We start from the raw sequence: 13,978 nt of genomic DNA, 5'->3' as shown, positions 1-13,978 counted from the left end.
ATAGTGAGTTACTATCATTATTCTTTCTGATACTCAAATTGTGCCAAATTTGGCCAGTGAGAACCCTTTAGGGAGCTCCTGTGTCCTTTGGACACAAACTCACACATTTTTGAATGACTACTTTCTGGCATAACTGAATATTCCATATTTACTTCTACATTCTGAGCCCAGACCTAGCAAGTCCTGGTTCCCTTTACTGGAAAAATATTTAGAAATTAAGATATGGGCACACTAATATTGCTGATTCAGATTTAACATTACAGAGATTTTCCCTTGACTCTTTATATTTTATATTTGTATCCTGCAGTAAAAATTCTATAATATCAATACATCTACTTATTTGCTCCATCCTATAGTATAGCAAAAACATTCAGAATCCCAATATCACAACACAACTGAACAATAAGCCCACTAAGTGAAGTTTAAGAATTCCTTGTAGTTCTCTTTTGTCCTCTGAATGTATTCTAATATGGATATACTTTCAGAAAACTATATTCAAATTTTACTGAAATAATTATTTTCTTTATGTGGCTATGTTATTAATGTTATTTTGAGTTAGTCACAGTTGTTTCTGTTTATTTTCAAATTGAGGCAATTGAACTAATATTACATTTTAATCCACAGAAGCTTCAACAACAAAGGCTAAAATGAAGTATTCAACCAGGAAAATCCCCCAGCAAAGATGAACAGTTCAGCAGACAAGGCTTTGGTAAAATCTCCTAAGCTGAGAAGTAAGGATTTAAGCATTTCTTGGTTTACACACTATTTTTATCTGTTATCAAATTCTTATTATTCTGATGTTCATATATGCTACCTGATAATAGTGATAAACATACATAGCCCTTTACATCAATTCCTTCTCTCTACCCACCTCTTTCCAACTAATCTCAAAATCTTTTTCCTAGATTAACAAAATTTTAAACTGATCTTCATTCAACCAACATCTATTGTATATAAAATATACACCTTTGATGTATCAAACTGTGGTCTTGATTTGCAACTTCTGATAAAGGAGAGAATCAGAAGTGAAGATATTTGAAGAGGCATGAAGATATCCATGCTTCAAATAAAGCAGAATTGATCAAATGATGCTCGAGTCTATCCAATTGCAAACTCAAAGGAGTTGTAATAAATTGAAGGGTAAATAAAGTCAGGTAGTAGCCATAGCTTTAAGATGAAACGGCTATATCTTTGATCCTGAAAATTATCCTAGGGGACATCGGGGTGGCTCATTTGGTTAAGTGCCCTACTCTTGGTTTCTGCTCAAGTCATGATCTCAGTGTGGTGAGATCCAGTCCCACAACAACCTCTGCACTCAGCAGGAGTTGGTTTGAGATTTTCTTCCTCTGCCCCTTCCCCCACTCGAATGTGCCTACACACCATGTGCTCTCTCTTGTAAATAAATAAATCTTTAAAAATACATACCCTAGAAAAGAATTATGCAATTTATACTCACATTTTTTCATACAAAAGAGGGAACACAAAAGAAAGTAATGGAACCCTGGCCAAACTAGAGAGAAAATAAAAGATGAGGAATGATGGCAGGGACTGGTATGCCTTTGTCCTTTGTTCTCTTCATTTCCTTGAACCTCTTTAAGGCTAGAAGAGAAAGCAATGTTAAAGAATATCATTTTCTGTCTCTCTAAGGCTCTGGCCCACTCGTGCTGGTTTTAGTAACCAGGGAAAACATTCATTTGACTATGGTTTTTGCATGGCCAGAAAATCACAGTTAAGTTAGTCCTTTTATTTGTGTCTGAGTCAAAATGCTGTGTATAGAAGCAGTGACTCAGTGGAACTGACTCTGTGTCTTCAAATTCCCTCTGCCCTCCCCCAACCTGTCATGTGCATGCCCTCTCTCTCTCTTTTTTCTTTTTAAAGATTTTATTTGTTTGACAGAGAGAGAGAAAGAGCACAAGTAGGCAGAGTGGCAGGAAGAGGGAGAGAGAGAGAAGCAGGCTCCCAGTTGAGCAGGAGTGCAATGCAGGGGCTCCATCCCAGGATCCTGGGATCATGACCTGAGCAAAAAGCAGACACTTAACCAACTGAGCCTTCTAGGGGCCCCATGCTCTTTCTCTCTATAAACAAAGAAAAAAGAAAATAAAGAATGAAAGAAGAAGAGAGAAAGAAAGAGAGAAAGAAAGAAAGAAAAGAAAGAAAGAAGAAAGAAAGAAAAGAAGAAAGAAAGAAAGAAAGAAAGAAGAAAGAAAGAAAGAAAAGAAGAAAGAAGAAAGAAGAAAGAAAGAAAGAAAGAAAGAAAGAAGAAAGAAAGAAAGAAGAAAGAAAGAAAGAAAGAAAGAAAGAAAGAAAGAAAGAAAGAAAGAAAGAAAGAAAGAAAGAAAGAAAGAAAGAAAGAAAGAAAGAAAGAAACATGAGGGAGCAGGCTGGAGTTTATGTCAGAGTTGCAAACATTAAAATGTAACCCCTCCTTTAAGGGTGCTATGGCCCTAACAGCTCATTTATACCATTTAAAAAGTGATAAAGATAATCCCCAAACCATTTATATAGCTTTGGAATGCAGCACATTTTTTTCATTGTCTCTTAGCAGATCTTCTTTTCCAAAGATGCTGGCTCAGTTTAACACTAAGATTGTCATTATTTAGATACTCTTGGCCAAAATTTCCAGATATCTACAAAGTGTGTGGCAGGTATGAACCAGTTCTCAAAATTCAAGGTACAAGCAACGTCATATCTTATTTTTCTAAATGAACTGCTCTGAGCCCCCAAGCAACAAAGCAAGAAAGCTTGTTTTAGTTCCTTCTCCTAACTTTGGGCTAGCAGGATCTGACACAATCACAACATCACAAACCCAATATCCACCCACTAGAGGTACACATACAAACAGGTTCCATATCAGTCTGGGTCATCACCAGAGTATTTCACCTCTAGTGCCAACAAGGTACAAGACTTAATGAGCTAGAGAAAAGCCCTCCCCAAATTCATTCTCTTCCCAGTTTCCAGGAAGCTGCTCCCAGAGTCAGGGCATTTTTCTCTGCTACTTTAAGTCCTCTACATCCATCAACCCTTTCCCTGCCCTGATAATCCAGCTTCCTTAGGGATCTAGTCAGAATTTACAATATGGAGGCCTTGGGACAGATCCATCCAGCAGAAACATTTTATTTGGCCTTAACACTATTATTGTGTTTTTTAATTGAAGGAATTTTAAAATTAGAAGACTGTGTGTAAAATCTGAATCTCTTGAAAAACCTGAAAACCTAGCAACACTGGGCACATATCCCTACATGGCAATAATTGCATGCAAAATGAGTAGAAGGTCACACCCGTTAATTTGGGTCTGTCCATGGAATATCTTCTGTTACAGTGAAAGAGCTTCAACTTTATTCTATGGACAGTAAGAAATCATAGAAAACATTCAGTTGGGGAATAACAAGATAATTTTTAGAGAGATCCACATTGATGTTGGTGTAAAGATGAAGTGAGGGAGCAGAATAGAAAAAAACTGGTTAGAGGTCTGCTGCATTCATCTAAGGGACTGAAGATGAGGGCCTGACCTAAGAGAACAGATTGGAAAGTAAGGATTAAATGTCAGATACATTCAGAAGTGAAATCAATAAGATTTAATGACAGATCAAATAAATTGAAGGATGGACAGAGAGGAAAAAATAGATGATTCTCAGCTTTCAGGATGACCTAAGAATTGGGTAGACAATGGTAGAAAGTGGTACTTTTTCAAGATAGGAATTCAGGAAGGATATATATAGTAAGTAGAGAAAAATAAAGATTTTTTTTATTATGAGTATATTTGAATGGGGGTAAATGTAGGTCATTTAGGTAGAGAGGTCCAGAATTCTGAACGCTCTCCACAGATAGATACAGAGATGCCTCAAGCTAACTGAAGTCAAATACCCTGTGAAGAAAAAGCAATAGACACAAGCCTCAAGAGAGAGACCAAAGGTAGACTTACAGTTTGGAGAGCCATCAGCATATTAGGGGTGACAGAAGTCATTGGAGCAGGCAGCATTGCCCAGAAAGAAAGTCTTGAGTAGGGGAAGAGGCAAAGGACAAATACTGAGGAGCACAAACATTTTAGGAGGAGTCAGACAAGGAAAAACTAACAGAGAAAGAGAAATGGATGATCAGAGAAAAACAAGAACCTAAGAAGACTGGTGACATGACAATAGGGGAAGAAGAGTTTTAAAGAAATATGTGGTTCCCAATCAAATGCCACAGATAATCAAGGGTAGTAAGCAGTGAGAAGAAACCTTGGTGAAATAGGTGTTTGGGGAAGAAATGAAAGATGAGTGATTCACTTAGGTTGTTCCATCAGCCACAGTCTGGCTCTTTCAGTGGAAGAACTACAGGAATATTTCCAGGCCCCTTCCCATTTACTCACCAGAATTACGTGAGGGATTTCATCATGCGTGGTGATGATGAAATTACTCATGAGAATTTCCTTACAAGCCATGCTAAGACACTGCCCTCAGACATCAGGCAAGATATAGACATAGGAAGTGACAACAGCCCTTACATAAGCTTGAGTTGACCCTCTGACCCAGCAGAGCACCTCTCTCCCACAGAGTCCCCAAGGCCATGCCAGCTTTGTGCTTCCCATCTGAGAACACAACCCTCACATCACACTTTCAGCTTCCCCAAACACCAAAGTATACCTTCTTCCAAATTCCCCAATGTTAAGTAGCTTCAATACTTCAAATGTAATCACGCCTCAATATAGTATACCCAGTGTTTGTCCCACTAGATGCTAGCCCCTACATTAATATCTTTAGCCCCTCTCTACTTCTATGCCCATAATGCTTCCTCAGTATCATGACCCTTACTTCTAACTACCCAAGGCCCACATCCTGCTCTCCAGAGAGTCCATTCTCAATATTAGACATGCCTGTCAGTCATGTCCCAGGGGATTCTGACTGATAACATAAAGATAAGCATAAAGGAATGAGCATCCTTACAATATCACCTTATGCCCTTTGGGCCTGGAGAGACGATGTGTTACAGTTAATAAAGTATTATATTAGATTACTTACCAGGAGACCAAATTCAATGTTGGCTCAGGCCTAGCTTTATAAATTATCTTTGCAATTGTAAAAGCACTACATAAATATGAAATACTATAGTTGATATTTATAAGCTGTAATGCAATGTTGGGAAGTTTCAGGATAAATGTGAGTAAAATTAAGGGGTCTTGCCCTGTTCAGACAGTTGAAGATACTTAAAGGTAGATGCCCATCTGAACTGGAGGCAAGATAGCTATTATTTTGAATTATCTATAAGAGAGGTTAACTCTACTTAACCTTGAAAAGCATATCAGGAAAGCAAATCTTTTAGAGAATTAGAAAAAAATCATAGAATGAATCTCAAAGTCACAAGTAACTATTTTCATTTTCTGAACTACTGTGAATAATTGAAATTTGGCTCTATTGTACAAATTGCTTGATAATTCACTCTTTGTTAAAAGTTGAGGTGCCATGACTCAAGTGTTACAATTTTCTTTTCTGTTTCACTATGAAAGGCCTTTTATGAATTCCCAAGTAATAAATTTAATTTTTTGTTTGAGACTTTTTCTTTGACTGAATAAGTATTACTAAATAGGTGATTAAATTTTTAACTGATTTAACTTGGATTTATTTGTATTATGTCAGTTCCTAAATACAGGAACTGTACTGTATTGCAGTACAGCATTTTCTTTTCTTAGGTGGAAGGATGGAAAGAGTAGCTTTAATATTAGACATACTTGAGTCAAAACTTCTCACCAAACCTGTAATCTTGGCAAGTGTCATGACTACTAAGAGCCTTAGATCATCATCTGCAAAATAGGAAGAATAATAACTTCCTTGTAATATTAGTGTAAAGGATTAAGTGAAATAGTATATAAAATTACTAGCACAGTGCTTGCCCACCGTGGACACACTAACATTTGACAAGGGAGCCAAGAATACTCAAAGGAGAAAAGATAGTCTTTTCGATAAATTGTGCTGAGAAAACTGGATATTCACATGTAAAAGAACTCACAAAAACTCACCTGAAATGGATTAAAGACTTAAATGTAAGACCTGAAACCATGAAACTCCTAGGAGTTTAGGGGAAAAGGCTCCTTTCCTCCTGTTTAACATGGACCAATTATTTTTAATATCAATAAACTCTAGAGACTATAGCTATCCCTGTAAAATTATTAAAAGTGTATTCCAGATAAGTAAAAAGATTATAGATTTCATATGGTCATATAAGTTCCCCCGCAGACAAAGAATGATATATGTTGGATGTAGATCCACACTCCCTTATACAGAATTCTGAAAACCAAAATTTTCTAAAGACCTAATTTTTCATAACTTATTTGGTAATAAAATATGATCTGAACTTATTATATTTGACAGTTAAATTCTGACCTGAACCAACATGAAATGTTTATTTCACCTTATGTAAATGTTCCTATATTTCACTATAAAATCAGTATTAATTTTTTATGATGTGAGTACTGCCCTAATCCCTGTTGGGAGTATGACATATATAACAGCATATACTCTACATGACAATTCTAAAATCTAAAAAAACTGTGAATTTTGAAACACAACTGGCCCCAAGGTTTCTGATAAGATACTGCAGACCTTTAGTTGATTTCCTGGTTTGGTATGCTCAGGATTTGTATAAGGATAAAAGGATAAAAATGGATGGAGTGAAACAGTCTCAAAAATTTTCAATTGTTTAGAATCCCAACAGAAGCCTGAAGGAGTTTGCCAGATGTACTTTATGCAACTGCGTTCTGGCCTTATCATAGAAAAGACATCCTGTTACTTTAGGAAAGAAATCACCAAAAGGTATTCACCAAGAACAGGTAAGGGAAACTATACATTTCCTGGTATTTCTTCAGTATGTTAATGGGCATCTATTTGCCTTTATTTCCAACATTTTGGATATATAATTTTTCCCTTGAGCAAATTTTCCTTCTGAAAAAAGTAAGGATATTGAACTATTTTTTAGCCATTTTCAATGGACATATAAAGAGTTTTTTTTATATAAAGAGTTTTTATAGCATGGGAGAAATGGGTATGTTCTAATATTAAGTGAAAATAGAGCATATAAAATTATAAATATATATACAGTATTTTTAAGAGATTTTTTTCATTTAAAGGAATTAAACTAAAATGTTAATAGCAGTTATTTTTGGGGTGTTGAGACCATGGGTAACTAGCTTTCTTCCACCTGGATTCCAATGGGTATGCCCCACTGGGGTTTTAAGTGTGCAGGAGGCATTGATCACTTCAGACTGTGGAGAGGCTATAGTCCTGGGGTCAGTCCTAGCAAGTATCTTTGACTGGGAATCCTCAAAGAGGTGTAAAGAGGTTTGGGCAGAGTGGGAACTGACAGTCCACTCCTACTCTCCCCTGTCCTGTAGCTGAAAAGTGCAGAAAGCAATGTCTGGTATTCACTGCCTGTCATCAGCAGCTGAACAAAGATTTCACCTCTGATGTCCCTATGTTACAGAAATGTTTTGGAAGAGCTAATGTTCCAAGTATCCAAGGTATGACTGCTGATAGGGGTGGTGTGGGTGTGAGGAGGGAGATAGACACAGGACCACAGCAAGTGCTCCTCTAGGAAGCAGCTCCATGTCTATGCTTATTTGTGTAACAGAAACTTCTGCCTATTTGCTGCCCACATACCCACTTAGTGGTATTCAAACTAGGTACAAAGTAGCTGCCCTGACAATGAATGTACACTTTAGTTGGCCCTCTATCATTATTTTGAAATGCTTGTTATGTATTGGAATCTCAATACATTATTCCTGGGAAATATATTATCCTTTGGGGTCGGGGAGGGGGGCAACCATATCCCCCGAACCTCATCATTTTGACACTAAAAAAAATGAAGAACTATTATGTTTTTTAAAATATAATTTCAACTCTTAAATATTCTAAATAATTGTAAAATGGCTTTAAGTTGTATTACCTACTTGTGCAAATAAAGTCCAAATTGATGTGACCATCAAGAAGTGAAGAGATCATTAATTTGACTAGGAATTGCACATTGCTATTTCAAGCATAATCCTGTTACAAATGTCTTAAGCTCTAAAAGCATACTCAAGTTTCTCATTAAGTATTTTTAAATCATTTTACTTTAGAATTTCATATACAGACTCAATATTTAACATGCTTCTGTTTTGTATATTATTTTCCTAGCATAATTCATAAAATAGAGAAAATATAATTTTTTTCTCCAGGACCAACATAGGTAGTACCTAATTCTACACCAGTTTATCCCAGCATGCCATAGAAATATTATCATTTTCTATGTGTGCTGGGACATTTTTTAAAAAGTTAGGAATACTGCTATTTAGCCAGAGGACAGACACCCTCCAGAACTGTAAGAAGCAAAAAGCAGAGGCTTCCTCAGGCAAAGTCTTGTCTACTTTCTCTCCACCAAATCCTCCCATAAACACAAATATGACTTATACCTACGATTTTCAAGCAGAGACTACCGTCTTTAATCCCATTCAAGTGGCACACCTTACCCTTTGAGCTACATTAAGCTTGTGCCAAAGGCTTTTATCTATCCAACAGTGGTGAGCAAAGTGCAGCTCAAATTGGAAAGAAAAAAAAAGCCTTTAAGGAAGTATTTCCTTTTAATTGTGAAAGATTGTTCATGGGAACAAGTCTTTTTGAATTTTTAATGACAAGCTTTTCCCTTGTTACAGAATATTCTGCTTCTCTGAGCACATACAATGATCAATCTATTACTTTCGTTTTTGAGGATGGAAGTTATGAGATCTATGTAGAAGACTTGAGAAAAGGCCAAGAGAAAGGTAGAATATTTCCTTTTGTCTATAATGATATAATGATGACTAATAAAGTAAAAATAAATTTACCAAGGGGTGCTTGGGTGGCCCAGTTTAAGCTTCTGACCTCGATTTCAACTCAGGTCATTGATCTCAGGGTCTTGAGATCAAGCCTCACATCAGGCTTGTGCTGGGCGTGAAGCCTACTTAAGATTCTCTCTCCCTCTCCCTTGGCCCCTGTCCCTCCAGCTCCACCCCACCCCACTCTCTTTCTCTCTTAATAATAATAATAAAATAATAATAATAATAATAAATTTACCAAACCATAAACATTGGCTTACCTCAGATATGGCAAATAGATTTAATGCTGTCTACTAACTCCAATGAATTGGCAGCAAATGCCTAAATACCACTAAGTTGAGGAGGATTCAGAAGCTTAGTCAGGGTTTTTTAGGGAAGAATGCTGATATTGAGAAGTGGTATTTGTTGTAAAAGATGGAAGGAGAGACAGCACATATTTGCTATTGTTAAATTACCTACTAGATCTTTCTAGCCTTATCAATATCACCAAAGTACAACCTCAAGTAAAGGAATATACCAGTGCTATAAACAATATGCTAAATATTTTAATAATGACTGTGTTAGAGAATTTATCAGAGCATACTTATACATTTTTGAGACCTTAAAATCACAAAAGTTTTGCTTTTATTGTTATATAATAAAATAAGGTATTTTCTGAAGTTATATGTATGTTGAAATTGAAACCTTTTGATAAAATTGTCTCATCAAAGGGATTTTATGCATCTCTCTTTCAGATAAGGTGTTATTCGTTATTATGATTCCCAATCCCCCTCACATGAAACAGGTAATTTGGAGGGCTGGTAGCTGTAGTGCTTGAATTCTTGAATTTGAGGTAAGGACAAATCCAAAAATCCTCCACGAAAAGGAAAGCAGCCTCAAAAGGTTCTCTCCAGCCCACATTCATGGTAAAATCTTAGATTCTTAGAGGATTTATTCCCTCCCATTGATTGTGCAGTTTAATAATTAGGATAAAGGTTTACATTTAAAAGAGATCCAGAATAATTTTGGCTCAAGCTACAAAAATTTTATTTCTATCTTAGCCAGGACTGGAATGGCAGTTTTGCTCAACAGATTGTCCAGCAACTAACCCTGCTCCTTCTCTTTGACTCTGCCAATACCTACATGGTTCAAGATTACTTGCTACCATGGCAATGTCCAATCTGCAGGACAGAGGAAGACAGATGCATGAGTTCTCTTTCCCATAAAGGATAAAACCTTGAAGTTGCACCTGACACTTCCATTCACCTCATCTTGGTCAAAACTTAGTCACATTGCTACACTTAGTTACAAGAAAACAGACTGAGAAATGTTCTATTATACAAGGAGGGTAGATGGATATTGGGAGACAACTATCAGTGGCTTTACATGCAGACAGAGAAGCTGACACCCAGACAAATACCCAATAGAATCACAGTTCTACGATCAGAAAGGATATAAGAAAATTAAGGAGCTTAAAATTACCCCCAAATTGTCCAATGACTCTTTGATTTCATTTGGGTACAAATACTTCTAAAGGATATGTTGGGTAATGAAGCAATTATTTTCCATCATATTTTGAACTCTTTTCCTAGGTGTTAAATTTATTTAAATTAAAGTGAGTTAATTCTTAACTTTATAGTTTACTTTTTAATTATTTTTTTAATTGCAAGGTGATGATGTTGATGGCAGACGTTATTGGTAAACCTGAGTCCTACAAAAGATAAAGATTTTTTGCTGCATGCCAACAACGAGGAACATTCTGTGGAGGTAATAGAAATATGCATTTAACTGCCGTAACTTATTCCACACATTTGTACAGATTTGCGTATTCAGAATATTTCAAAGAAGTTTTGTTTGTGTATTATATGTAAAACACAGTAAGTTCTACTAATAACTTGCTTCTGGAGTAGGGAAGGGAAGGAAATGGCATATAGCCTTGCTACTGAAAGTCTGGTCTCTGCCAGCAGTGCAGCATCACCTGGGAGTTTGTTAGATATGCAGAATTTCAGGCTTCCTCACAACTGAATCAGAATCAGCATTTAAACAAACCTCCAAGGGATTCATATGCAAGTTAAAGTTTGAGAAGCATTGCTATATAGAATTATCTCAAATCCTCTTTATTTGACTTGAGGAACAACTTTGTTCTTCCAGGAAGATTTCTGTAAAATATAGTTTTCTTAGGCAATTAAAAATAATTTATTATCATGAGCCTGCTAAAGGGAAAGTCATAAACATTTCCATATGCCGATATTTACAACGAAAGCATAACAATCACATTCTAATCATAGGATTCACTGCATAGTCTTTTTCAGCTAGTAAGTCACAGTGTAATATTGGTCATGATGAAAAATTATAAACATCTTCAGAAACAAACAAGCCAAAGATAGGGACCAGGAAAAAACATAAGACTATAATACAGATGACAAATGACATAAATACAAAATTATAAATCTAACTAATACAGCCAGCTAAAGTATTAACATAAACACTGGATGGTAACCAGCATCTCCCTTAATAAACATTCCTAAATGTATATAACAGTTGGACATATATAACTACTCAATAATAAGAGCTGACCCCATACAGAGCTCTATTACATGCCAATTACTGTACTAAATGTTTTACATGCAGTTTCCTTTCATTCTTAGTTATATTCAATGGAGTTGTTGTACTGTTCAAATATTACAGTATAACAAACCATCCCCAAAACTTATCAACCTAAAATAATGATCACTTATATCATTACATATCTGCTGGTAAGTTGGAGGTTGACTAATCTAGAAAACTGATTAGACTAAAAAAATTGAGGTTTGAGAAGTAAAGCAATGTGCATGTCTCAGAGATAGTACATGGCAAAAGTTTCACACAAATCCTGAGCTGCTGCATCCAAATCCAGTCATTCTAAGCTATAATGTTTCTCAAGGTATACTGATTATCAGGGAATCAAATCAAATCACCCCCTCCACTTCAGCCCTCCCTACTCATTTCTTCCTTCTCTACCACTCCCATCCCCTACTTAGTAAGTAGTCTTGCCAAAGATACTAAGTTATAATAATTCCCCTTTAGTTTCTAATACAGGAAGTAAGGTTGACTTTGGACTTCCCACTTACATACCGATTGCTTTCTTTCTTGTTTCCTCAGCTACAAAAATGTGAAAACCAATTGCCAGACCAGGCCTTCTTCCTCCTTCATAGGAAGTCTTCTGAATGTGTTTCATTCGAATGTAAGAACAATCCTGGAGTGTTTATAGGAGTAAAGGATAACCACCTTGCTTTAATTAAAGTAGGAGACCAAACTAAGGATTCATATATAGAGAAACCATATTTAAGCTCTCTTAAATTTAATGGGATGAAAAAAGTTGTCAATCCTGGGTTGGGTAGCCCAGATAGCTACTGCTGAAGAAAGAATAAGAGATAAAGAGATAGACAACATTTAGGGAAATAAAGAGTACTTAGTATGCTATGGAATGTTTTTCTTATTATGTAAAATATATTTTTATAATCCTTCAGTTCTGTTTTTTATTACCCTTGTCTCACTACATATTCAATAGTGTATTATTAAGGAGACCTCAGAAATATACAACCTGACTTTTACTTTTTCTACTTGCTGTCAAGAAAGAGCTTAATATCTAATTAAGCTCTGCTGAGACCTCTGGGGACAAGGAAGGGCCTTAATCCAAGTTTCATTTTAGACAAGGATTTCAAAAAGCCACATAGAGACATAATTTTCCCTGGTTCCAAACAAGTTCAAACAGTAGAGCTGTTGGTGAAAAGACAATCAGCTCTACTTAGACTGAACATTTCACAAATGGAATAAAACACCAAATTTGTTTGAAGATGCCCAAAATTTCAGATACTTACACATGTAGGCAGATAATATAAATATGTGAAATGACAGAGACAATTGAAAAAATTAAGAAAAATAAATCCTGTATTTGTAAAGTAAATAATTTTACCTCTAATTGTTTCATTTTAAAATGCTGATTTTTATAGATGGAGTTAAATTTAGCAAGACATTCTTACATTAGGAAGTAAAATAAATTTTATCTCAGACATATAATTGAAATCATTAGAATATCTCACAAACTAAAACATTATTTTAAAGCACTGAGACACAACATACCTTAAGACATCCAAGTACCATGGGATCCAAGTACCATGGTGAGGCCACAAGTTCCCTTATCTACTAGAACCTAGATTGGACACAGCATTAACATTACAATTTTAATAACTGGCTATCCCTTATGTTCATTGTATACTGTCTTTCTGACTCTATGCTCCAGGGATCTGTAACTTGATATACATGTCACCCTGCACAAAATTTCTTATAATCCTTTCTTACCATGTGCGTGTTTTTCTTGTCCACCTTCCTGATTAGTCTGTTTACTATGGAATATTTATTGACTTTTCTTCCTTCATTTCTTTTGACCAACTCTGTTCTTGATATACATTTTGTGCCCCGTGAGCTTCATTCCATATCACCTGACCTCTGGACACCAACATATTTTTCTATTTTGTCTCTCTGATGTAGAATTTCACATAAGCCTATTGATGGGAATATTTTTTATTAAACATCTTTGTATTTTACATTACTAAGGTAGTAAAATTTATTCTCAACCATATATGATTTTTCAACTACTAAAGGAATAATTTTTGCTTATTTTAAGTCTTAAATTCTACTATAACTTTTCATAGGCTTAACATTGACAATAAGTGATAAACTAGTAACAGAATACTTATGAAATACAACTGTTTCTGAAAGTGTTGGCTTTTAATTCTAATTTGTTGAGATCTATTGGATATAATGATGGTGGAACATAAGATTAGAAAGGCTGAGAATTACTGAGTGAGGGTAAACAATTGTAAACAACATAGCTTTCATTACATTGTCAGTTTTATTATGAAGACAAAAATAAAAGCAGAATATATATCACCTTCTCTGAAAAACACTAAATGTTGACCATATGCATCTGTATGATATACTCGAAATGATTTGTTTTAAGTAACTAAATATATTAATTACATTAAATTCTCAAGTTGTATTTTTTAAAAGTATGTGAGGCCATGATGATTTATCATAAAGCAATACGAAACTGAACGAAGCATACTGAAAGTATTTAATGCAAAAGGAAACCCACTAGTCCATAGCATTCTTCAAGAATGAATAAACAAGGGA

At 35.4% G+C, this 13,978-nt stretch overlaps 2 protein-coding genes across 3 annotated transcripts in view; one reads left to right on the top strand and one right to left on the bottom strand.

Annotated features, from left to right (window-relative positions):
* The window catches only part of LOC112650819 (interleukin-33), a 56,580-nt gene that overhangs the window by 19,832 nt on the left and 22,770 nt on the right, over positions 1-13,978 (bottom strand). The window lies entirely within an intron of this gene.
* On the top strand, positions 624-13,854 carry LOC125756018 (interleukin-33-like). Its single transcript, XM_049115942.1, has 7 exons — positions 624-731; positions 6,680-6,805; positions 7,367-7,492; positions 8,663-8,770; positions 9,559-9,608; positions 10,493-10,570; positions 11,945-13,854. The coding sequence occupies exons 1-7, from the start codon at positions 683-685 to the stop codon at positions 12,200-12,202; spliced, it is 795 nt and encodes a 264-aa protein (XP_048971899.1). The 5' UTR covers positions 624-682; the 3' UTR covers positions 12,203-13,854.

The sequence above is a fragment of the Canis lupus genome, chromosome 11, assembly GCF_003254725.2.
Source record: "Canis lupus dingo isolate Sandy chromosome 11, ASM325472v2, whole genome shotgun sequence".
In the NCBI taxonomy this organism is placed as follows: domain Eukaryota; kingdom Metazoa; phylum Chordata; class Mammalia; order Carnivora; family Canidae; genus Canis; species Canis lupus.
Note: the sequence above shows the minus strand (reverse complement) of the source record. Positions and strands in the feature narration are given on the sequence as shown.